The sequence below is a fragment of the Canis lupus genome, chromosome 3, assembly GCF_011100685.1.
Source record: "Canis lupus familiaris isolate Mischka breed German Shepherd chromosome 3, alternate assembly UU_Cfam_GSD_1.0, whole genome shotgun sequence".
NCBI lineage: Eukaryota > Metazoa > Chordata > Mammalia > Carnivora > Canidae > Canis > Canis lupus.
The window spans coordinates 71,565,011-71,589,935 of NC_049224.1; the positions used below are offsets into that span (position 1 = coordinate 71,565,011).

Below are 24,925 nucleotides of genomic sequence, written 5' to 3' on the forward strand. Positions count from 1 at the left end.
CTTGCTCAGGCTGTCGGTTCTGTCTAGTTCCTGGTAGAACTGAGGTCCCGCTGCGTGGTGGCTGTCAGTTGGTGGCCGCCCCTTCCTCCTAGAGGCCTGTCTCTGGTCCTTGCTCACAGCCTCTACGGTGCTTGGAATCCTCTGCCTTCCTCTCCTGCCACATCTCTCTGACTCCAGTTGGAGAAACTGCTCTGCTTGTAGCATTCCTGTGATTAAGACCCACCCAAATAATCCAGGACAATCTCCAAGTCTTAAAGTTGGTGACTCTGATCAAGCCTGCAAAGACCTGATTGCCATGGAATGTAACATCTTCATGGGCTCCAGGCATGAGGGACGCCTATCGGCACTGTGTGGCCTACCACAACAGGAAAAAAGCAAACAAACCTCAGGGCAATGAGGTGTTTCCACAGCACCTGAGGCCCAATCCCACCCTGGACCTTCTGAGAGACTGTGTACAATTCTACTTCCAATTATGCCAGCAAGGGATGCAGAAAATAAGGACATGTCTACCAACCCCTGCTCCACATTGGTTGAAGGTCCTCCCAGGAGGTCTTAGACCACCAGCCCTCCAGCCCACCCTTGAGCTGGCCAAACACACTCCCGGGGCCAGAGAAAGCCATGAGGCATAGACCCAGGTGCTCGACGTAAGAAGCCAAAGGGCAGACAAGCACTCGGTGATCTAGGGGTGTGGGTGCTGTACCCACATGCCCCTGTAAGCATCTACTCTTCCTACACCCTGAGCTAGCCCCTGGGGACAACACCTGTCACCCCTGAGCTCACAGTCTGAAGGGGGAGACGGGCAGGTAAACAGCAAGAAATAGGCGCAGGTGCTCTGCTGGGGGAGGGGAGAGGCCCTTCAGGATGACGGGGCGGGGATGCAGGTCCCTTGTCTTAACAGAGCAGCAGCAGGACGACCACAGCCCTGCACGATGGCAGTGTGGGCTCTGTGCCATGCCCCACAGGAAATCCCAGCCCCGCATCTGACAACTGTTAAGGAAACAAGAACCACAAGGCCATCCCCTTGGTCAGACTGCATCTTCCATCCCTTCTCCATAAATCCTCCGACCAACCATTAGCTGTGGTCCTGCCATGGGTTTGCAAGGCATGATCAGTAGTTGTATCTCCATTGAACTATAGGCCGGCAGTTCTCAGGTGCGGGGAACATCAGCTCACTTGGGTCTCCCACTGGAGAACATGCAGATCCCTGGCCCCACACCTGGACACTCAGACTCAGAGGCTTTGAAGGGTACCCAGGAACCTCAGTTGTTAACACACTCCTCCTCTCCGGGGATTCTGATGGATGTAGTCCAAGGGCCGTACTTTGACCCCAGTGACCCAGAAAGAGGAGCCTCAGCCACCCCCAGCCCAACCTCCGCCAGGTTTGTGGAAGATGGAAGCAGGGCCCAGTGGGGATGCGGGTGACCGAATCTCACTGTGACTTAGAGGCTCATCTGTGGCCATTGGTGCCCTTCCCGTCTTTCCCGAACTCACAGTTCCTCGAGAAAGTCGGCCAGAACACCCAGGGACCGAGCTGTGTCGTGACAACAGATAATTGATTAAAAGGAGCAGCAACAAGAATAAGCCCATGAAGCAATTGTCAGTCCACAGGCAAATTCCAAATGGCATCTCTGGCGAGCCATGGGATTGTGGGAGAGCCTGTCTCGGGTGCCAGCGACACTGGTGGGACGGCCCCTTCCAACAGCTACACGCTGGCCGGGTCCCCTCCTGCCCTGAACCTCAGGCTCCCCGTCTGTGACGTGGGGTTGAGGTAGCTCCTGCCTCACAGACGTGTTACGGTCAGAGAGCATGCGTAGAGCGAGCGGAGCCCACGGCAAGGGGGGCATAGGGCCCGTGCCCTGAAGTCCCTCACCACCGGCAGTTGTCACAACTGTGCCTTCTGCACTGTGCACGGTGCCACTAGAGATCGAAACAGCTCTGGGACCAGAACTCTTTGAGAAGGGATGTCTTTTCAGTATCCATTTCCATAATCAAGTATGAGTCTAAGAGGTTTAGGAGCTCGCATGCCTGTCTAGGTGCCTCAGACCCTCCTCCAGGCCTACAGCCAGGGCATTCCCTTCTTCCAGAAGGTGCTGGAGGATCAGCAGTGCTGAGGGTGCTCGTGCTCTGGAGCCAGGGCACATGCAGCTGTCCCCCTTCGGACAGGATTGTCCAGAGCATGGCTCCTCTCTCGGCCACTGTCTTGTCTCACGACCTCGCCACTCCCCTCCTGGCTGAGAGCTGTGGCCTCTGGCCTCCTGTCTCATCCTGCTGTCCCCTCCACAGCCCGGGCACCCCATAACCATGAGGCAGCTGAGCCTGGGTCTCTCCTGGGCCCTTCCATGGCTCCCTGGGCCTCGCAGGGTGAAGCCCCACCCCGACCCCTCCCTGTGTAGTACTGTCACCACCGGCCATTCCCCTTAGCCCAGTCCACAGCCTGTTGGCAGACGGGCACAGGGCGGGCTGCTCCCAGCAAAAAGCTACCTAGCCTCTGCATGGGGGCCCCCAAGAGAGGGTCCATGTCCTAATCCATGGAGCCTGTGCATGCGACCTAGGAAGGAAGATCTTTGCAGATGCCATTAAGTGAAAGATCTCAAAACAAGATCATCCTGGATTGTCCCAGCGGGCCCTGAATCCAATGGCAGGTGGGGTAGAGGGAGACTCGATCACTCACAGAGAGGACCATGTGAAGACGGAGGCGGAGATTGGGATGCAACAGACACCAGCCAAGGAGCCCCAGCAGCCACGGGGAGAGGGAGAGGGGAGAGGCAGGGAAGGGGCTCCCCTCTAGAACCTTTGGAGGGAGCCCTTCTGGCCACCATTGCCATGAGAGAATAGACTTCACTTGTGTTAGGTCACCTGCTTCAGCTTGTGGCCATGTGTCAGAGCAGCCCCCGGGAAATTAATGCAGCTCCCTTGAGGGTGTGGGAGAGGGGAGAGGCTGTCCCGCAGGGCACTGACCTCTGCTCTTCCAACGACATTTCCCCCCCAGCCCCAGCTCACACCGTGCAGCTTTGTGCACTCAGGGACTGTGAGTCTCATATTGGCACCTGTATCTACCTGGCAGGCCAGAGGTGTCTCTCTGTATAAGTGAAGAAGTGGATGGGTGGATTAATGATGGGGTCTGGTAGGATGAGTAGGAGCTCACCAGGCCAATACAAAGAAGAGGGGAAAGAGGTTACTGGGGACAGAAGAGCATGAAGCAAAAGCCAGGTGCAATGTTGTGCCTTTGGGCAAACTCCCCGAACAGCTACCTGCCTACCTGCCGAGGCCAGAGACCGCTTCTGTGTTCAGGTCCAGACAGTTAGCCCTTTGAGAAAAGCAGTCACAAAAGGTCTGAAAGAAATGGTGCAGCCACTCTGGAAAACTGTGTGGAGGTTCCTCAAAGAGTTAAAAATAGACCTGCCCTACGACCCAGCAATTGCACTGCTGGGGATTTACTCCAAAGATACAGATGCAATGAAACGCCGGGACACCTGCACCCCGATGTTTCTAGCAGCAATGTCCACAATAGCCAAACTGTGGAAGGAGCCTCGGTGTCCATCGAAAGATGAATGGATAAAGAAGATGTGGTCTATGTATACAATGGAATATTACTCAGCCACTAGAAATGACAAATACCCACCATATGCTTCGACTTGGATGGAACTGGAGGGTATTATGCTGAGTGAAGTAAGTCAGTTGGAGAAGGACAAACATTATATGTTCTCATTCATTTGGGGAATATAAATAAAAAGGGAATAGAGGGGAAGGGAGAAGAAATGGGTAGGAAATATCAGAAAGGGAGACAGAACATGGAAGACTCCTAACTCTGGGGAATGAACTAGGGGTGGGGGAAGGGGAGGAGGGCGGGGGGTGGGGGTGACTGGGTGACGGACACTGAGGGGGGCACTTGACGGGATGAGCACTGGGTGTTATTCTGTATGTTGGCAAATTGAACACCAATAAAAAATAAATTTATTATTACAAAAATGAAAGAAAGAAAGAAAAGAAAGGAAAGAAAAGAAAGAAGGAAGGAAGGAAGGAAGGAAGGAAGGAAGGAAGGAAGGAAGAAAGAAAGAAAGAAAGAAAGAAAGAAAGAAAGAAAGAAAGAAAGAAAGAAAGAAAGAAAGAAAGAAAGAAAGAAAGAAAAGAAAAGAAAAGAAAAGACTTTAAAAAAAAAAAAAAAAAAGGTCTGAAAGAATAAAAGCCTGGGTGGCTCGGTCCATTAAGCATCGGGCTCTTGATCTAGGGTAGAGTTCCAAGCCCTGTGTTGGGTTCTCCACTGGGCGTGGAATCTACTTTAAAAACAAAACAAAAAAGGTCAGAAAGCAGAAAGCAGAGAGCCTTTATGCAAACCAGGAGGGTGGGGTGGAATGTTCCTGTTTGCTGAGGGTCAGAGGAAGGTCAGCCCAGGAAGAGAGTGATTCAGAGCAGGAGGGGAGGGGTCTCTGCCCCTGAAAGCCATGGGGGATGCCTGGGCGTCAGGGACCTGGCTGCTGCCTCCGCTCAGAGCACTGCCACACAGAAGTCTCGGGTGGGGGGAGCAGGGGAGGGGGTGCTCCCATATTTGGGATTTGTCAGATGCCTGCTTGGACATGTTTTAGGTTTTCAGGATGGATGGGTAGCTGGGGGGACCTCTGGTCCTCAGGAGCATGTCCCCCTGCCCCTGGGTTCAGATTATTTTCTCCTATGAAGATGCCACTTGCTGTCCAGTCACTTGGCAGCTGCGGGACCCCAGGGATGCCCCCACCCCTCTGAGCTGCTCCCATAAATCGTGCCAGCAAAGGCCACTCTTGTCTCATGGCTCTGAGGGCCCAAGGGCAGCTGCTGGCCACCAACTCCCATGACTCAGCAGGCCCCTGGGAAACCGTTGTGCTGGGCCTCTGATTAACCGGCCGCCAAGGGCAGCTGATGGCCTTTGTTCCTTCTGCCAGGATGGTGGCACAGCAGAAGAAGTTTCTGGCCCAGTTCACCGTGCACCAGCAGATCCGCCTGGATGCTTGGAAGCAGAAGGCGAGGGCTATGGATCACCTGGAAGCCCAGCTTGAGACCCAACTGCAGGTACAAGTATCAGAAAAGTGCCTTCACCACGTGGGCAGAGGTTTAAAGAGGAATGAGAATAGCAAGAGGCCACTCTCATGATCGCAGGTCAGCAGAAGACCTCAGCCCTGGCTCAGTGAGGTCATCTTGGGCGGATGACTTGACCGTGAGCCTGGGGGTCGGCAGGGCCACGTTGTCTCCCCAGAGCGTCTGCAGCACCCAGCCCGGGGCCAGGCCCGGAGCACTCATTGGCTCATGTCTGTGGCGCTGGAAAAGTGAGCTCCTCTGTGTGCGTGGATGGCCACCACGTGGGCCTGTCAGTGTCACGTAGGCGGTGCTGCTCTTTATCTAGGACATGCAGAGGGCTCAGCCCTCTCGAAATAAAGTGGTTGCTTCATCACAGGGAAGTCTCATCAGTGTGAGATTATATAAAGTGTGGCAATAAAGCAAAGTGGCTGCCTTTTTAAAAAAAAATCAAATATTAGGGCGCCTGGGTGGCTCAGTCGGTTAGGCATCCAACACCTGGTTTTGGCTCAGGTCATGATCTCAGGGTGGTGGGATGGAGCCTGGTGTTGGGCTCCAAACTGAGCGTGGAGCCAGCTTAAGATCCTCTCTCTCCCTCTGCCCCTCCCTCAGTCGCATGCATGTGCAGGCGTGTGCTCGCCCACTGTCTCTCCCTCTCTCAAAAAAAAATTCCAGAATGGAAGCACTTAACAGCGTTGGGTCCTTCAGGGTATTTACCCCCAGTGCGTCACGCAAAAGGCGACAGCAATGGTGGTTAACCCCTAGTAACTGAGGACCTGTCATTGAGCCGGGAGTGGTACATACACTATCTGATGTCATCCTCCGATAGAGGAGGGGGTCACTGCTGTGTTCCAGTTACAGTTGGGGACACTGAGGCTCTGAGAGGTTAGGTCACCATCTAGCATCACAGTTAATAAATCACGGAAGCCAGGTCTGTGGTTAAACCACAGTGTCGGCAGCTAAGAACTCAGGCTCTGGAAGCGGGCAGAAGCAGGTTCGACCCCGGCTCTGCTGCTCCCCCTCTGTGGCCCTCACCAGGCCCTCACTGGGCCCTCACCTCAATGTTCTCATCTGTAAAAGGGGGTGGGGGGGTCCCTGGCTGGCATGAGTGAAGATGGACGGTTCTCTGGCAGGAGCTGGAACACGCCAGCTCCCTCCCTTGCACATGCATCTGCCTCACTCCTGCCGCCTCTGGGGTGCTGCTGGGAGACCTGTCTGCACCCTGGGACACAGCCCCGTCAGCCACCCTCGGGAGCGCCAACCTCACTGTGGCGGGGAGGCGGGACTGGGCTGAGGGCACCCCGATGACCCCGCCTCCTTGCCTTCAGGAGGCCGAGCAGAGCTTCATCTCTGAGCTTGCGGCGCTGGCCCGGGTGCCCCTTGCCCAAAGCAGACCGTTGCCAAGTAAGCGTGGAGTGTCAGGTAAGTCATGGGGGGTGTGAGCACGGCGGGAGGCTCTCCGGGCTGGGAATGTGGATTCTAGTCCCGTGTCTGCCACTCACCATGTGTGTATCTGTGTTGTGCTTGTCTGTGAATGAGCGGCTCGGTTAGGGTGGCGCTTGGGCCCCCGGCTCCCCACCATCCAGCACTTTCGATTCTTAGGTCTGCAGCTTACCAGCCGAGTCTCTGTGTCCCCATCCATAAGATGGGAATAATTCCTCCTCCATGAATTATCTGGTTGCCCATAGCAACTTCAGGGATTTCACAGGTGTAGAGTGCTCACGGGGAAGAGCGGGGTGGTGCCTAAGAACACAGGGGTGTCCTAAAACAAAGGCTACCGTACAGGTGCTGTGTTCTCCAATGTTCAGGTCAGCTCAGTGTGGCTGAAACAGCGGGAGCCTGACAGCCCTGGGCTCCTGTCCCAGCTCTGCCGTTTAATGGCTGTGGGACCTTGGGAAAGCGCCTCACTCCCGGCCTCAGTTTCCCTACAAGTTCAATGGGTATAAGAGCATACTTGGCCGCAGAGGTACCCAGAAAGTGCCTGGCTGGGGTGCAGTCATGTGCTGGGGTCACAGAGCCACTGCCTGGCTTTATGCATCTCCCGCAGAGAAGCCCGTAAGGACGAGAAGAAAGAAGCCCCCACCCCGGGAGAAAGGGGACCCCGGGGAGCCCACCGACGATGACCCTGCCTCCGGGGCCCACCCCTCGGGATCACTCAGGTACAGCGGGGCCCCTGGCGTACTGCCTGTGGATGCTTACTGACCACCCAAAGCAGGAAAACGGGCTCCTTTCTCAGAGGTGTTAGCCAGAGGGTCCCAGAAATGATGGGCGAGGGTGGGAGGTGTTGGTACCCTTGTCACTATTCGTGTCCGATTTGGCTGGGTCAGGCCACAGCCTAGCTCCACGTCCCACCAGCACCCAGCCTGTATGGCTTGGCAGTCACCGCCCCCCACCCCCCCCACGCCAGGCCCTCACTGGCCACAGTTGCCTTGGGATTTGCTGTACGGTAAATGTGCCCTGGGCACCCAGTCATCTGAGTGGGGGCGGGTCTTCCTTTCCCTGTGGCCCTCAGGTGACCCCCCCACCAAGCAGAGGGAAGCTGGGAGCTGTGCTTGTCTCCTCACAACCCCAGTCGAAGGAAACTGGTTTAGATCACCTGTCACTGCCTCTTCCTCTGATGTGACTGGGTGAGTTCTTCCGACAGATCTGGAATCAGAGTTCTGACCGCTGCTTGCTTTGCTTCCATGTCTTGAACAGCAGAAGGCTGAACCAGCAAGAAAATGAAGCTGGTGACGGCGAGAGCCCCAAGAAGCTGCTAAGGGAGAAAACCAATTTGTAGTTTTCAGGGATCGGGGCCGAAGCGGAGGACCTGGCCTGCAGGCCGCCTGCCCGCCCCACCCGGGTGAGATGGTGAGGGCCACCGGGGGGACGGGGGTCCCCCTCTGCCTCCCAGGCTCGCTGTGAGGCGGCTGGATGGAGACGGCTGGACAGTACCTGACAAAGCCTCAATGAGAAAGGTGGACCCGACCGCCTGTGAATTAGAAGCCCCTGTGGAGCACCTGTGTGCGCTTCTCTCCCTCTCTGGCTTCCAGACGTGGCTCCCTTCCTCAGCGACCTCTTCCTCTTCCTCTGGCTGTCTAAGCCATCCACCCCACCGTGTCCTCCTGCCCCCCGAAGCTGCCTGCCCAGCGTGAGGCTGATTCACACCAGCCCAGGGCCCCCCTGCTCCCCAGACGCTCCGAGGAGTTCTGCTGGGAGTGCAGGGGTCTCTGGAGGGCTGGGGTCTTCCAGCCTGAAGCCTCTTCACCATTTATTTCTGTCACCTCGTGCTCTGTGTCCTGTGTGCCATGTCCCATGCACCTGGCCACTCATCTGGATCCATTCCCCCTTGGCTCAGCCAGCAGCGAACTCCTGGTCACTTTGCGGGGTGAGTCTCAGGGCCCTGTGACCCTGACACAGACCATGGAATCACTGGCCTGCAGGCCTACATCACCCCCGCTGGGGTCCTGCGGCCCCACGGATGCATAGTGACACCTGCAGCAGGGCCTTCCCCTGGGAGGGGACAGCAGTTCACCCCCAGGAGACCTGTTCCCCAGGGAGCTCTGCTGCTCCCCCGGTCAGGGAGAGAATCCAGAACCTTCCAGACTGGCCATATTTAAACCACAGCTAGGAGAGGCATTTCCCACCTGGAAAGAAAATTATTATTTTCATTGAAATCAGAGATTCTCACCCTCTGCACCGTGGACACTTTGGGTGAGATCATTCCTCGTTTGGGGGCAGGGGCTGTTCTGTGCATCGTGGGATGTTTAGCAGCACCCCTGAACCAGCAGATTCCAGGAGCACCCCCCAGGCGTGGCAACTAAAGGTGTCTCCAGACGCGGCCAGAGGTCCCCCTGGGGGCATCACTCACTGACCTGAGTCAAAGTGTGTCGGCTCCCAGCAAGTCTGGACAGAGGGCTCTGTGATTCCACAGATTTCCAGAATGCAGTGGGCGCCGGGCTCCAGGAGCCCCTGTCACGGGGATTTCCTGGCCCGTCTGTGGCCTGAATTTTTATTTCTTAAAATCTAAAGAAGACTATTAGGAGACAGTGGCTCGGGACAGAAGAAGTCATCCGCGACGGTTACCTGGCGTGTTAAGGATGCTTCCTGTCAGAGCATCAGGTCCTGACCCAGCAGCTGCCGAATTTCCAGAGTTGGCCAGCAGCCCCCTCTCGTGGCTCAATAAAGTGTTCCGTCACTATGCCGGGTCTGCTGACAAGCCGTGGGTTCCTTCTTGCCATATTTTGAGAACCTGGTTGACATAGAAACCACTTTTGTCCCATGGGTCCCCTCACAGGGGCATCCTGGAGCCAGGAGTGTCTGATCCGGTGACTTGAACTTGGGAAATGCAGACCCCTGGCGGTACCAGCCTCTCTGCGGGATAGAAGGCAGCTCAGCTTCCGCAGCTCTTGCGTGAAGACGGTTTTGCTCCTGGAGCGTGGCCTCCTAGCCCAAGGGACTGTGTCACACGCCGGGCCCTCCTTCAGCCCTGCTGCGCAGCCGGGTGCTCGGCACAGTCTGGGCACTGTGAACTGTCTGCGATGGACCCTTGGGGCTCCCGGCGGGAGCATGGAAGTGCCTTCCATCATGCAACTGCCTCCCGGTCGGAAGCCAGCGTGGACGCCAGAAGCCACGGGACACTCCGCGGCGTCTGGCCCAGGCTCCGGGACGCCCGGGCGGGGTTGGCAAGCACAGCACGCCCAGCGCAGGGCAGGTGGACGCATCGCGGCCCACGGCCCCCATCCATTCCTGTGCCGGCCGTGTTACAGGCTGTGTTATGGGGTGTCACGGAGGTGGAGGGAGGTGGACCGGGAGGGGACGGCGGATGAATTTACAAATTCATTCTGTCACGCGCACGCACCGCCCGTGCAGCCTGAGCTCAGCAAGGAGGAAGGCCGTAGACTCTGCGGCCCCCTCTGGCCGCCCGGGGTCTGTCCTGACCCTCCCTCGGTGCTGATCTAGAGGCTGCTGCTGCTGCAGGACCCTCCTAACCGCCCGCCCGGCCTGCTGCCCCGCCCCACCTCCCCTGCCCGGCCCACACGGCCCGGAGCACTCTGGCTGGGGCGCTTCAGCGGTATTTGCTCTCAGGAGAAAAGGCAAAATTACATGGACCGCCGTCCCCTCCGGGTCCACCTCCGTGACTACCCACCGCCCGTAACGCCCTGGGACAGGAATGGATGGAGGAGGTGGGCCGCGATGTGTCCACACCCCTGCGCTGGGCGTGCTGTGCTTGCCAACCTGCCCCGGGGGTCCCAGAGCCCGGGCCCGCAATGCCCTCGCCCTCACCCAGCCGGTCTCCGCTCGCGGCCTCCTGTGTGCCCGCCCCCGCCTGCCACTGGGCTTTTGCATAAGACATTCCCACTGTCCCCCTGGAACTGCCCTACCCCCACCCTCGTCGCTGCCTCACGAGCCCATAAACCTCACCCACACCTCAGCAGCAGGACTCCTGTCAGGAGCCTTCCCTGCGGCCCTCAGACAAGATCAGAGCCTCCCCTTAGGCTCTTAGCACCGTGTATTTTGCCGCTGGGATGGGGAGGGGGGAAATGAACATGCCTTTATTTCCCATGCACATTTGGAACCAGTTGGGACATTGGCAGAGCAGTCGGGGAGATGGGCACCCGGGCTTGGTAACTGATGGAGCCACGTTGGAGGGCTGGGATTGGCCCTGAGGCCACAAAGGCTTGTTCTCCTCTTCCTACCTGGCCACACACACACGGCTCCAGACACAAGCCTCTGCCATGGGGACAACCCCGAAACATGGCAAGATCAGAGGAGCAGCGAGACCCAGATCTGGGGCGGGGCTGCTGGAATCTGTACATTTGGGGGAGAAGAGCATGAAAAGCAAATGAAACTACAGGGGGGATGAGAGTGAATATTCAGAATGAGGAAGGAGATGAGGATGAGTGATACATTTTTTAAAAGCCTGATGAATTCCACAAAATCACAAATCCGAAAGTAAAATAATTTTGTAAATCAGCGGATGGCCTAATCCACCTCTGCAGTCCACTTCGTTCTAAGGTTCCCCCCTTCTCGAAATTCAACACATGTGACAGCTGGGAGATTGCGGACCTCCGTCCCTCCCCTTGTGCCACACAGCTTCTGGTGCCGGGTGCCACGGGACTCTGGGCTCTGTGTCGCGATGCAGGAGAGGTGGCACAGCACCGGCCATTTGTGCCGGGCCAGCCAGCGTTACCTCAGCTGCACACAGAAACAGGCCCACCGAACCCCAGGCAACCTGCCCTCACCCGACCCTGGAAATGCCCACAGCCTCCCCACTGTCACCTGATCCGCAGGGATGGTGCAGTTCAAACCTCAGGCTATGGAAACTGTACAGAAGCTATGACTGGAGATATCGCTAAGCCCATCCCCGGGGCTGGGGAGGGGTCTGTGCATACATCACTGACTTCATGGTAAACCGCGTCCAAGGAGAAGTGTGTGTCCTGAGGTCCATCATCTCCTTGGAGACAGCAAAAGGCACCACTTGGCACACTCATTTCCTTCTTCCCAGAGCAAGCAGGTGCATCTCCTTCCCTGGGGAAGAAGGAGTGAGAAAGGCCAGGAGAGCCCCTATACCTTCCTCCCCCCAAGAGAGTGGACGCCCCTCCCTGTGTGGGAACACCAGGAGCTGGCGATATGCTTCTGCTACTCTTCCTGGGAGTGGGCAAAGGGCACAGTTAGATGTTTGGGGTAATAATTTCATACCTGACCTTCCCCCGGAATGCATTTCCCTCGCATCCCCTCTGATGAGCACAGTGTCTGGCAATCCAGTCACTTGGTGGGAAGGAAAAGAAAGGAAGAGGGGAATGGGGAAGGAAACTTCAATTTGGTAAAAGTCCTTTTAGTTAAGAAATACTCTTCTTGCGCCTCTGCTCCAGAAATTGATGTCATGGGAGAGAAACGCAGGGCCAGTGACACTGCAAATGTGCATCATCAGGACTCACGCCTTGTGCTGCAGAGTCATGACCACATGCACTTTGATCCAAAGAACAACCCCCGGGTGTGCAGAGGTCTGACAGGCCTTGGGAGCAGCCTTCTCTGGTCCACTCACCTTAACCAAGTGGCCACACGGACTCTGGGGCCAGAATACACCAGGCAGTGCAGAGGGTAGCAGAAAATGGCTGGGGCTTTACATGGATGGGGAGACCTTGGCTGTTGTCTTATGTTTTAGAGTCAAAATGAGATACTGGTGCAAAAATAGGCCAACGGATATAGCGGGGTCAGGCCAGCCCTTACTGGGACACCAGAGCCCACTTAAACTATGAGTTGTAAGCTCACTAGGTTCATGGTGGTAGTTTGAAGCTGGCTACACTCAGCCCAGCCCAGCCCAGGGTTTAGTATTCATTTTGCAGGGTACCTCGGGACCAAAGACTCATATGCTATGATCGCCTGATTTACAATAAAGCCATCACTGCAGCCCTAATGAGGAAATGATGGTGTTTTCAATAAATGGTGCTGGGTCATCTGAATATTATATGAGAAGAAGTGAGTCTTGAGCCTTCCCTTTCCTTATACACAAAGATTAGGGAAAGATGGATCATATACCTGAATGTGGCAGGATAAAAAGTTTCTGGAAGGAGACTTAGAAGACTTGTGGATAGAATAATGCCCCTCCACCCAAGATGTCTACATCCTAATTCCTGGAACCTGGGACTAGACTATGACATGGTAAAGGACAATCACAGGTGTAGATAGATGGATGCGAGAAGAGAGAGCTTTCCGCTAAAGCTTTCCGAGAAACACTCCCTACCTCTTGCTACCATCTCAGGACACAAAAGAGAAGCATGTGCCTTACAAAGAATGTTGTGGCACAGCTTCCAAAACTTAAGATTTGTCTGTCTTGCACCACCAGGACCGGTGACTGTGACTCTTGGAAGTGCTGGGGAACCTCACGTGGGACAGTGGGGGCTGGTGACCTCAGTCGGTTATGCAGCCGGGCAGTAGCTCCACCAGTCAGTCTTAGAGAGAGGGTGTTAGGGCTGCTTCTGCTTGCACCCCGGATGGGTTAGGGGATGATGCAGAAGAGGAATGCTTTCCGGAGAGTGGGGTAACACTGCTGCCAGCTTTACTCTTCTGGAAGTTTCTGTGTTGCCCTTTAATAATCTGAATGAGCCACAGCCAAACATCTAAAGGCCTTATCGTTCATTCCTGACCTTTCCCTGTATTTAGCCTTGTTTCAGGAAAGTCCATGACAGACTGTGAGCCAACACATGTTGGACCTTAAGGTGTGTTAGCCAAACCAGGCAGGTGGAGAATACACTAAAACAATTAAGTAGATGTAGAACCATCCACAGCCATCCTGCCTTGAGTGACAGGAAAACTTAGTCGTCATCAGGAGAAAGGAACTTTGGACTTTGAGCCAACTTCAAGAGTCCTGGATTCAAATACTGGATTGGCCTCTTCCTCACTGTGTGATCTTGGACAAGTCACTGAACTCTCTAGGATTCATCTCTAAAAGGGGCATAGTAATAGAGCCCACATCACAGAGCACCTAACATGCAGCCAGTACCACACAGATACTGCCTGCCTCATCACCACCACTATAATCATTATCATCATCATCACCGCCATCACCACCACCTCCACCACCATCATCACCATCATCATCATCACCACCACCAGCATCACCATCATTCTCACCATCATCACCACCTCTACCACCATCATCAAGATCGTCAGCATCACCATCACCATCATTATTATCCACCACCATCATGACCACCAACATCACCATCATCACTATCACTACTACTAGTGTGGCAAATTGGGACAAGCAACTTTGAGTTTTTACTCATGATGTGCATCTGCTCCTGGAACCAGAGGGAAGAAATGTGATGTTTAGAAGGTTGGAGTTCTCAGTCTGAGGTAGACTGTAACCTACAAGAAGACAGTGCACCAAGGATAGGCCAGGCAGGAGGGAATGGACGTGTGCTTTCAAACCATGTTATAGAAGCCACCTACTTAAATAAAAAAAATAAAATAATAAAATAAAATAAAATAAAATAAAATAAAATAAAATAAAATAAAATAAAAAATTAAAAAAATAAATTGAAAAAATTAAATTAAATTAAAAATTTTTTTAAAATTTAAAAAATAAAATAATAAAATAAAATAATAAAATAAAATAAAATAAATAAAATAAAATAAAATAAAATAAAATAAAAATAAAAGCCACCTACTTTTCCCACCATGACCTCTGGGTCTGAGATCAACACTCCACACCTCATGACTGGCTCCCTCTCCTGTCTCCCCTGCTTCCCCCAGTGTCTACCAAGAGTGAGTCCTGGGAAGCAACTCCAATCATTACGAGGAAGAGTGCTGAGCATTTGCACCTCACCAAGCAGCCACCCTTAAATGAAAGCACTCAAGTTGGGCCAGCAGGCTGTTTATTTTCTTTATTTTTTCACAAGCTTTGAATTCAGAAATAAGAGCCACAATAAGTCAGTTGTTAAGTAAAAATGGGGGTGATTACAAAGGAAAACTTTGTACAAAACTTTAAAAATCTGACTGCCCCGTCAACCACCTCGAAGGGACCAGGAGTGGGGCAACAGGGAGCAGCTGTCGCCCCACTGCTGTCAGCCCTGATGGGGGTAGGAGACCCCTTTCTGAGTGTGAACCTGGCTAGGCCCGAAGTCGGAGCTGGCTGGAAGGACACACAGACCAGAAGACGTCATGGCGAGTCACAAGTGCCACGGAGACCAGGGTTTCTGACACAGGACGTGGATGATGCTTCTCTGCAAGCACTGGAAGGCTCCCCTGCCTCTCTGAGAATTCACAGAAGGTTCTCTCAATGGGAGTGGGGTGGGGAGGGGTGGGGCAGGCTGCCTTCTAAGCATGGACTTGGGGTGGGGGCAATGAGTAAACATCTTCGCATTGAGTTTTGGAGTTGCCCCTGAGGGCTTGAGGTCTCGGCATTGTGTCTACATTGGTCCTCGGCGATGTTCCGTCAGATGCACTCACAGACTTGCATACATAATTCAGTAACATGCATCAACTATCCTAGAACAGCTACAAGGGTGCAAAGGAACCACCCCGAGAATCATGGAGCCTGTGGAGTCAGAAGTGGAGGGGACAGTACAAGACGATGCTAGAACCTGTGTTCACTAAGGAGGGAAATGGAGACCCCATGCTCTGAGGTGGAGTCGGCATGAACACACAACTGTGGGGCAAGGAGTTTCCAAGCAAACACACCACACTAGTACCACTTCTTCCTAAACAAAAGAGGAAAGAACATCATTCAATTTTCCCCCCATCAGTACCAAATTAAACTGCGGTTTCCCAAACCCTGACAGGGAAAGGAATGGACTTTATTCCTAGCTCATCCATCCACTTGTCCGCCTTCAGCCGAGGCTGGTGATGTTGGAGCGGCCGCCGGGGGGCGCCACGATGCGGTGGCCAGTGCGTCTGGGATTGTTGTCATCTATCTGGGCACCTGAAAGAGACGGAGCCTATCACCTGACAGGTTCCACCTGCTGCCCCGGAGGGCAGGGATGCCGAGCCCTTGTCCGGACACGCCCTCCAGCCTCTCCACCCATCCACGGGGAGCTGGGACGGCTCCGCAACATCCATGGGTTCACTGCTCTCAGACCCCGGGGTCACCCTCTTGCAGCCGACTACCCTGCACTATTTCTTGCCTGGCTCCATGTTCTTGAGACAGGTGAACAGAGTGCCTACTGTGTGCAGGCACAGAGTTGATGCTTTAACATACATGGTTGAGTTTAGGGTATACAGCAGTACTATGAAGGGGGTGCTTCTACCCCAAATTTACAGACAAGGAATCGGATACTCAGGTCATGATACTCAGGTCATGCACCCTGGGGGACAGAGCTGGAGTGGGTGGGTGGGCCAGGATTCCAGCCCCAACTGGTTTGTCTCCATAGCCCCTGCTTCTCCAGGAGTCAGAACAACACAGCAGAGCCTGATGCTCCAAAGGTGTTTATGTACGGTATGCATGAGAGTGTGTGTATGTGTGCGTGTGCATGTGTGTGTGCATATGAACTACTCAGAGCTCAGAACTACCCACCTGGTTTGCAATGGCCAGATCTGCGTGGAGGAGAGACATCACTTTTTTTTGTTTTAAATCTGCAAAGCCAACCATTTGTTCCAATCTTACACATTCTTTTGCAGTTAAAGATTCAAAGCTCCAGCACCAAGCCCAGGGCCTGGTGCTCAATAAAATATGTCTTCAGTGAATAACTGGTGACTGATGGACAAAGGTAAAAAGGAGAGCTAGCGTGAGAGGGCTCCAGGGTCCAGTCCGGAGATAGGTTCCAGTACAAGTCATGTCTGGAATCCAGGTGATCTGGAATCAGACCCACCCTTCCCGTGGCCTTCACTTCCTTTTCTGTAAAGTGAGAGTAGCGTAGGTGGAGTACCTTCCATCTCTGCCACTGTCTGATCCCTGAAAGCCACTATGGATGTGGCGTCATGTGCTGTCTGATTTTCTCATGGTCCCCTTGGAAGATATCACGTCTTTCTGGTAAACCAGGAACTTCCTTAAGTTCCAGAACCAGAAGTCAGGCCTAGTGCTTAATGCCCATTTCTCTCATAATCCTCCCCATCTTGCTGGTTACAGGTCAGCTACTTCGCAAACACCTGTCGGGCAAAAGGACACTAGGGCAGTAAACCACGCTGCACCTCTATAAAGGGACATCATGCGGATATTTAAAAGGCATCTGTGAAATCATTCCTGATGTCAGAAAGCCTATGGTGCTGGTAGTGAAAAAAGTCACCTGTTAACTTGCCCTGAAGCTGGCCGGGGAGGTGCGGTGGGTCTGGGAGAGACGGAGCACCAACCAGGGCACTGGGTGGTGGTGGTGGGACCCTTCCAGCAGACTTTCTATTCAGTGTTTCTGTAGTTCTACAAGAGAAGGGGCTTGCCCTCTGTATTTAATAGCAATGGTGAATCGCACAACTTGAGAAGAGAGGCCTAGTCTGCAAACTCCATGCAATCCCACCCAGGGGCCTTGTCCTGGGACTGTGTCCAGTCCCTGTTCTGTCAACTGAGCATCAGATGAGATACTTGAGTTGTGTTGTGGGTCCATTTGTGGAAAAATTACTAGTTATCTTTAAAGACTGGAATCACACTCAGTGTGTGAGAAAGTCTTGCATGTAGGCTCATGGAAAGTAAAATGAGCTGCACTGGGGACACACGCCCCACCACAGCTTATGTCCCCCCACTGCATAATCGCTGAGACAGACACTCCTCCGATATATGCTCCCACAATTTAAATGGATATTCATCTCTCTCTGCCCCTCCACTCTCTTTTGCCAAGCATACCAGCTTTTGTTTAAATGGCTCTCACTCCTGTTAGGTCAGAGTCTGCAAACCATGGACGATTGACAAAGCTTGGCCGTCACCTGTTTTTGTATAGTCCATGAGCTAAAAATAGTTTTTTACGTTTTTTAAAAATATTTTTCAATGCTGCATTTGAAATGGCTACTTAACACCCTAAATTTTGCCTCTTGGCTGACAAAACCTAGACTATTTATGATCAGGTCCTTTAAGACATTTGCTGACCCCGGAGCAAAAGTGGGGGCGGCCCAGCTGTGTCTCATTCATCGCCGTACTCCTAGCTCCTAGCCCAGGGTATATAAACATGCCTCGAATACTCTGGGGGACAGAATTCCAGTTCAGCCTCCCAGGCGTGTGCGTGTCTGCCCTCCTGTGACGAGCTGATGAAACTGCAGCGTCCCTGGGGCTGAGGGACCACGGTCAGCTTCACAGGGAAGGTGTGCTTAAGGATGAGCTCGGCCAATTTTTGTGCAGACTTCATAGCCAGGGTCAGGTATCTCTTTGTAGCCCCTGTGGACTCCCTCCGTTTCCTGACCTCCCCCACCCGCTCTGCCGCTCCCGGGAGGAGAGGTGATGGGGCTCCCCACCCACCCCTTGCTTTCTCAGCTAGTGCCTGCGGGGTCCCCTAGGAAGCGCCATGGGCGTGGGGAGCCTCTTACCTGATAAACTGAAGTTGGACTGGTGGAGGTTTCTGATGGGCGGGGGCTGGTGTTTGGAAGGCGAGGACTTGGCAGAGGGAGCAGGAGTTGCATATTTGGGTGTGGCTGGCACCTCGTACACAGGACCGTCGTACATGCCCCTGGGAACACCTTGCAACCCCGAAACCTACACAGAGGGAGGGGAGGGGGACCGATGGGCAAGATGCACCTGTGCCTTCCCACTCAGGCAGGCTGGAGCCCTGCAGCCAGTGACCCGAGGTCAGCTCGGGGACACACGGGTGCATTCACCCAGACACATGCATACATATGTGTGCACACATACCCCTCATGCATGCACCCATTTACTACACACACACACACATGCGCACACACACCCAACATGTGTGTACCCACTTACTCCACATACACACACGTCCATACATGTGTGCACACATGCCCTGCATGCACGCACCCTTACTCCATATACACACATGTACAAACGTGTACACATGTGCACACCCTGCATGCACCCACTTACTCCACATACACACACGTACATAGACACATGCATACACATGTGCACACACATGTGCACAACCCTGCGTGCATGCACCCACTTACTCCACATACATGTACAGACACACATGCATTCACATGCATGCGCATACCACATACATGCACTCACTCCACGTAATGCATGCACAGATGTGCATACACATGTGCACACACACCCCGTATGCATGTACCCACTTGCTCCACATATACATCTGTACACACGTAATTCACACATATCCCCCATGTATATAACCCAACACACATATAAAGACATGCACATACATGCATATACGCACACACACTCAGAGCTTCATACAGGTGGACCCTAAACCCATTTTCAAGAGAACACTTTCCCTGACATGCCCCACCATCCCCCTCAAGAACCACTGAATTGTCTATGGTCTTGCAGAAGGTGAGCCCAAGACAAGGATCTGGGGACAGCTAGTTTATTTGGGAGGTGAATCAAGAAAGGAGGAGGGGGAGAAGAAGGAAGAAAATTGGGCACATGGTGGGGTGACGGGGCCACCTCTGAGGGCGGCCAGCTCAGGGAAACTTGGAAATGCACATCTGCATTGACCCTCTGGGGGACAGGGCATGGACCAGGGTCTCTATCCCATGGGTTGAGCATTGCCACAGGGGAGCCCTCCATCCAGGACTACTGTGTCTGGCCACCTTTCTGGTCTATTTTTCATAATACCTGCTTCCTGCACCTCTGGGGCTTCCCTCAGTGCCGGCTGGTTCAAAGCTTGCCTCCCCACCTCCCCACACCCTTCAGGGACCTACTCCAAGCTCAGCTCAACTCAGCTAGGTCTGGGGCATATCCTGTCCCTAACATGGTGTGGCTCCTATCCTCTGCCCCCAGGCATGTGGGGAAGGAGAGCCCTGGGTGGGGACCCGGCCTTCTGGCTACTGCAGGTGACGGCCTCACACAGGTACCAGGTACCTGCTCTCACAGACATGGCTGCTAATTACAGGCCTCAGGTCCAAACCCATGTAAAGGAAATGAAGCTGGCCAACATGTGTTTGGGCCCCTTAGCAGGTGTCCAGCTGGGAGTTTACACAAGTCTCCTGTCTCTAGCAGCCGCTGTGGTCTCTCGGCCCCCTCGGCTTTCCATGGCCATCTCTCAGATCTGACTTGCTTATTCTTCGTGTCCGTCCTTTCCCCATCTGACGTGCAACGTCTGAACAATTTGGAATGTCTGACCCGGGGTGCTACACCTTATAAGACATGGAAAGACATTAAGCATTATAATGTGAGCCTGAGAGAGTCTGGGGGTGCCAGGAGGTTTCTGGGCTTTTCCATCAAAATTGGTGGTGGTGGCGGCGGCATTTAAGAAGCACAGGAAGAGTGGGACCATACACAGCAGGTGGGCACATGTACTTGTGTACACACACATCCATACACACACATGTGCACACACGCAGGCATATACACAGCTACACATTGCATGCACACACATGCACATACATCTATGTACACACATGCACACACACGGCAGCAAATACAACACCGACACACTGCATGCACACACATGTACACATGCATCTATGCACACACACATCTGCATACACATGCAGGCATATACACACACGGCATGCATACATATGTACACATACATCTATGCACACACATGTGCACATGCACACAGGCATGTACACACACCTACAGTGTGCACACATGTACACATACATCTATGTGTGCACACGAAGGCATATGCACACATGACATGCACACACATCTATGTACACGCACACATGTGGATACATGTAGGCATGCACACATCTATGCACACACATGTATACACTCATGGGCACACACATGCAGGCATATACACACACCTACAGACATGGCATGCAGACATGTACACATACATCTATGCACACACACACACACACACACACACATACACACACTTGCTGGCCTTTCCAGCAAACATCAGCCATTTAGTGTGGGAAGCAGGTGGTCATGGTGACAGGAGGGACCCAATGAGGGAAGATGATGGGCCCAGAGGTGGGAGTTTATCTAAAGCGTGAGCAACCTCCCTCTGAGCTGGGCCGGAGAAGGGCTGGCGCCTGCTAGACGCCCTGCCAGGGCCTCCCACGTCCCTGCCAAGACTCTTCAGGGAAAGAGATGTAGAATGGAAGGGTAGGGAGGGCGGGGAGAGAAGAGGGAAGGTTTGAAGGGCATGAGATGCAGTTTTGCCATCCCTCTAGTGTGCTGGGGGTTGTTTGTTTTTACCAGAAGGGCAAAGCCTAATAGGTTCTGGCTTTCCCAGCTGTATGATGCTGGCCAGTCCACTGCTCCAAGCACTGCAGTCTGATCCGCAGGAAGGTCCTGACACTCAAAGATCAGGAGGTGAGGCCCCTGAGATGATGTGGGATGTGCACCCCAGAGCAGCTCAGTCAGTGTTACCCCCACCACCCTCCCATCCCTCACGCGCACACCCCTTTACAGCCTGCAAAATCCTGGCACCTGCACTCCAGCGCCGAGACACGGGCAGGGCAGTGTCACAGCTCACCCGACACAAGAGGAAAGGGATGCTGACGTGGCCGTGACTCGTGAACTCTGCACACACCGGATGCTGGACCCGCTCACCTTGCTCCTGATCCTGACACGCTGGTAGAGATACTCGGGGAAAGGCTTCCGGGGGATGAAGCGGCCCATGCCCTTGTTGACATTAATGTTGCCGTCCTCAAAGACGATCTTGCCCTGGCTGATGACCACCAGCGGGGAGCCGTGGCACTCCATGCCCTCGAAGATGTTGTACTCCACCGCCTGCACGGCAAGAAGCACAGCTGTGCCCTTGCCGCTTTCTGCATGGGCCCTGAGGCTCCCCACGGCTTCCCGGGGCACTTGCAGCACTTGCCCCTTGCAAACCTCTCGTTTGGGGCCATGCAATAGTCCGTTCTCCATGTCTTCATTAGCATAACTGACCCTCGCCCTTGGGCATTAGGCTAAGGGTGGTTTCATAGACCCAACTAATGTCTGAGGCATCACAAACATGAACGGGTGCCCCCTGTTGTCTGGCAATGTGGCTGCTCTGACTACAATGGGCATTTTTGTGTCTTAAAAAAAACTATCTTCTTGGGCAGTCCAGATGGCTTAGCGGTTTAGCACCACCTTCAGCCCAGGGTGTGATCCTGGAGACCTGGGACCGGGTCCCACATCAGGCTCCCTGCATGGAGCCTGCTTCTCCCTCTGCCTGTGTCTCTGCCTCTCTCTCTGTCTCCCTGTGTGTGTGTGATGTGTCTCATGAATGAATAAATAAAATCTTAAAAAAAATATATCTTCTTTAGGGTAGTTTTCTATAATTAAGTTACTGGGTCATGAGCTTTTTCAGGGCGCTTGTTGCATATTGCCAAGTGACTTCCCAAAAGCATCAGACCAACTGAAATTATGTCGGCAATGGGGAGAGCGATACCTCATTGATTTCATGTCCATGGATTCCCTTCCAGCTCTGAGTGTGGTCACTTTTATCCTTCCTTCCTTCCTTCCTCCCTCCCTCCCTCCCTCCCTCCCTCCCTTCTCACTCCTTCCCACTGTCCCTTCCTCTCTCCCTTCTTTCCCTCCTCCCTCACTCTCTTTTTGCTAATTTGAATGACAAAACACGTTCTTAAAAACACACATTCCCTTCATAATCCCTAAAGGGAATGTAACTACCACTAGCCAGCTGTTTCTTATTCTTTAAAAAGTAGGTCATCTACACGATAGAAGAAAAATAAAAAAGCACAAACAATTTTTGATTTTAAAAAGTAGGTCTCTCTTCTACCTTAGACTGAAATATCTGCCTTAAAGACATTCTTCTGAGCCCCCAGATATTTTCTGAGCATGAATAACTGTCTCAACCTTGCAGCAGCTCTGTACTGATGGCTTTCACCTGATTTTTTTCTCCTGCGCTCAGAGACTGTTCCATATGGGCACAGGTACCTGGATTAAAAATCTTAACACTCTAAACCATGGAACCATATTCCCTCCTATGGCAGTATAGTATCATTCCCAGAGATTGATAACTGGATTGTTTCCTTGCTTTTGCTAAAACCCATACTGAACCACACTTCTGTGTGTCCACACTGGCATGTGTTAACATCTTTCTAGATGTAGAGTTTGGGGCTAAAGAGTAAATGGATTTTAACTTTGATAGACTTGTCCTCCCTTGCCTGTGCCCCGTGATCTGACCCCACCTGCATCCCATTAACCACCAGCATCTCAATTGCTGCATGGGTGAGAAATAGCATTATACTCTTGAGATTTGGATTTGGTTAATTATAAGTGAGACTGGGTCTGTTTTTAAAGGTATATAAGTTGTTTGTATATTTCTTCTTGTGTAACTGTGTCTTTGTACACTGTTTATTTATTAGGCACTTGGTATTTTTCTTACTGGTTTCTTAGACGTTTGATGTTAAGGAATTTATCTGTTTGTCCTATCATCTGGCTGTCTGTCCTCTGCCTTGTGATCTCATATAAGATAATTATTATTATTATTACTATGGCATATTATTTTATGCCATACAGAGGGGTTTTTAATTTGTACACGGTGCCCACAGAGGCCAATCTTCCCCTTTACACTTTCTTAAGTTTTGTGTCTAGCTTAGAAAGATCTTCTCCCCTTCAAAACTATCATTTCTAAAAACATACTTTATTCTAGTCCTTTGGTAACTTTCATTTCAACCTTTGATCCATTCTGAGGGAAATAGCACAGCAGAGGTCAGGCCATCGGGGCCAGATGTTGGGACTCACCGGCTGATAACCACCTCTGTCCAGCTAATCTGAATGGTCTCCACATTGTAAACCAAATTCTTACGTGTGGTCAGGCTACTGCCTGGCTATCCCCCTGCCATGCCAACAGCAAACTGCCCTAACAGTTGTAGCTCTACAGCCAGTTTTAAGAACTGGGATGAGCAGGGCTTACCCCTTAGCTTTCTAGAAATGTTTGACTATCCTCACATTTAGCACCTAGGACCTCTGTTTTCTAGCTAAACAACAATTCCATTGAGTTTTCTGATGGGAATACTTCAAACTTGTAGATTAAATTAGCAAGAATTGCTATGTTCACTCTACTGAATCATGTTAGCATAAAAGAACTTGTGTTTATATGTCTTTAGTTTTTATTGTTACTAGAAACAAGATATTGATTTCCATTCTATTTTTTCGAAGTGTTTTTGAATTAATTACTTCATAGAAAAGCTATTGATTCTTTACATTGATTTGTAATCAGCCAATGGGTTCTCTTATCACTTCTGATGGGTTTTAGGAGTATCCTTGGGGTTTCAGGAAATAATTAGATCCACACACAGCTGCTAATACTGAGCCACACTCTTGGTTTGTAGCTGCCTCCCAGGATCCAGGCATATGGTGTGCTCTCAGTTATAACATTTCCTAATCTAATGCTTCCAGTATCACCCTAAAGTGACCCACTGTGTGGTGACTTACAGCCCAAAGCCCAAATATGGGGTATGTGATGCCCAAAAGGTGGTGAGGAAGCAAGCCCTACCAGTTGAAACTGGCCAACCTCCCAGCTCAGCTTACTCAGTCCTGCACGGCCCGCAACTCCTCATGCTGGAAGAACATGGCATGTGCCATGTGGCGCTCCTAACTGGGGAGTTCTTATGTGGCTCAGGCTTATCCCCTACAGATGCTACATTCGATGTCTCACAACTACATGGAGATTTAAAAACTTTCATTTCTGAAAGGTAATATGTGAACGATGTAATAATTCAAACAGTACAAAGGACAACAATTAAACAGAACTGCTGCCCCCATCTGGGAGCCCTAGGTCCCTCGTCCCCACCCCAGAAGGCAGTTATTATACTTCAGTTCTTTTGTATCCTGGAAAAGACAGACTGACACTGACAAATGGAGAATGTGTTAATATCCATGAAGAGATAATCCTGGACCTAATACTTCTCCTCTGAGCCTGTGAATGCATGCATCTAGGGCAGGCACACTGAGAGAGAGAAACTGAGGCAGAGAGAGGGAGAGAGAGAACACATTCAGTTGCACATCAGCAGCTTAGCTGCGTCTGCTGGAAGCCAGTCCCTCCAACTGGCAGAGCAATGTGAATGACTGAGTCATGCCAGGTATCAGATCACATCCTGGTTGGAAGCTTCATAAATCATCTCTAACTAGAGGCTTCTAAGGTGGTTGCAAAGCAAAGGTCGCATATCCAAATCAGGAGCATCTCGGACAAGCCAGGACTTACCGACTTGTGACTCTTGGCTGTTATGGTCTTCACCTTATCAGGGTCCCAGATGACTACATCAGCATCTGAGCCCACTGCAATCCGCCCTTTCCTGGGGTACAGGTTAAAGATCTTGGCTGCGTTGGTGCTGGTGATAGCAACAAACTGGTTCTCGTCCATTTTGCCAGTAGCCTAAAGGCAAGATCCACAGATGAGGAGAATGTCCCATAACAGGGCTG

At 52.4% G+C, this 24,925-nt stretch overlaps 2 protein-coding genes across 5 annotated transcripts in view; one reads left to right on the plus strand and one right to left on the minus strand.

The window, feature by feature from the left end:
• Positions 1 to 12,442, plus strand: part of EVC (EvC ciliary complex subunit 1) — a 69,301-nt gene extending 56,859 nt beyond the window's left edge. The window contains exons 18-21 of one of the 2 annotated variants that reach the window (XM_038533404.1): positions 4,914 to 5,040; positions 6,372 to 6,465; positions 7,091 to 7,202; positions 7,741 to 12,442. In XM_038533404.1, coding sequence (XP_038389332.1) covers positions 4,914 to 5,040; positions 6,372 to 6,465; positions 7,091 to 7,202; positions 7,741 to 7,822 — 415 coding nt within the window. In that variant the 3' untranslated portion in view covers positions 7,823 to 12,442. The remainder of the gene's footprint in view (positions 1 to 4,913; positions 5,041 to 6,371; positions 6,466 to 7,090; positions 7,203 to 7,740) is intronic. The other variant, XM_038533405.1, reaches the window with a different exon arrangement.
• A 1,946-nt stretch (positions 12,443 to 14,388) lies between these two features.
• Positions 14,389 to 24,925, minus strand: part of CRMP1 (collapsin response mediator protein 1) — a 72,836-nt gene continuing 62,299 nt past the window's right edge. For all 3 annotated transcript variants that reach the window (XM_038533406.1, XM_038533407.1, XM_038533408.1), the window contains exons 11-14: positions 24,708 to 24,878; positions 21,104 to 21,283; positions 17,974 to 18,139; positions 14,389 to 15,451 (exon numbers count right to left, since the gene is read on the minus strand). In XM_038533406.1, coding sequence (XP_038389334.1) covers positions 15,360 to 15,451; positions 17,974 to 18,139; positions 21,104 to 21,283; positions 24,708 to 24,878 — 609 coding nt within the window. In that variant the 3' untranslated portion in view covers positions 14,389 to 15,359. The remainder of the gene's footprint in view (positions 15,452 to 17,973; positions 18,140 to 21,103; positions 21,284 to 24,707; positions 24,879 to 24,925) is intronic.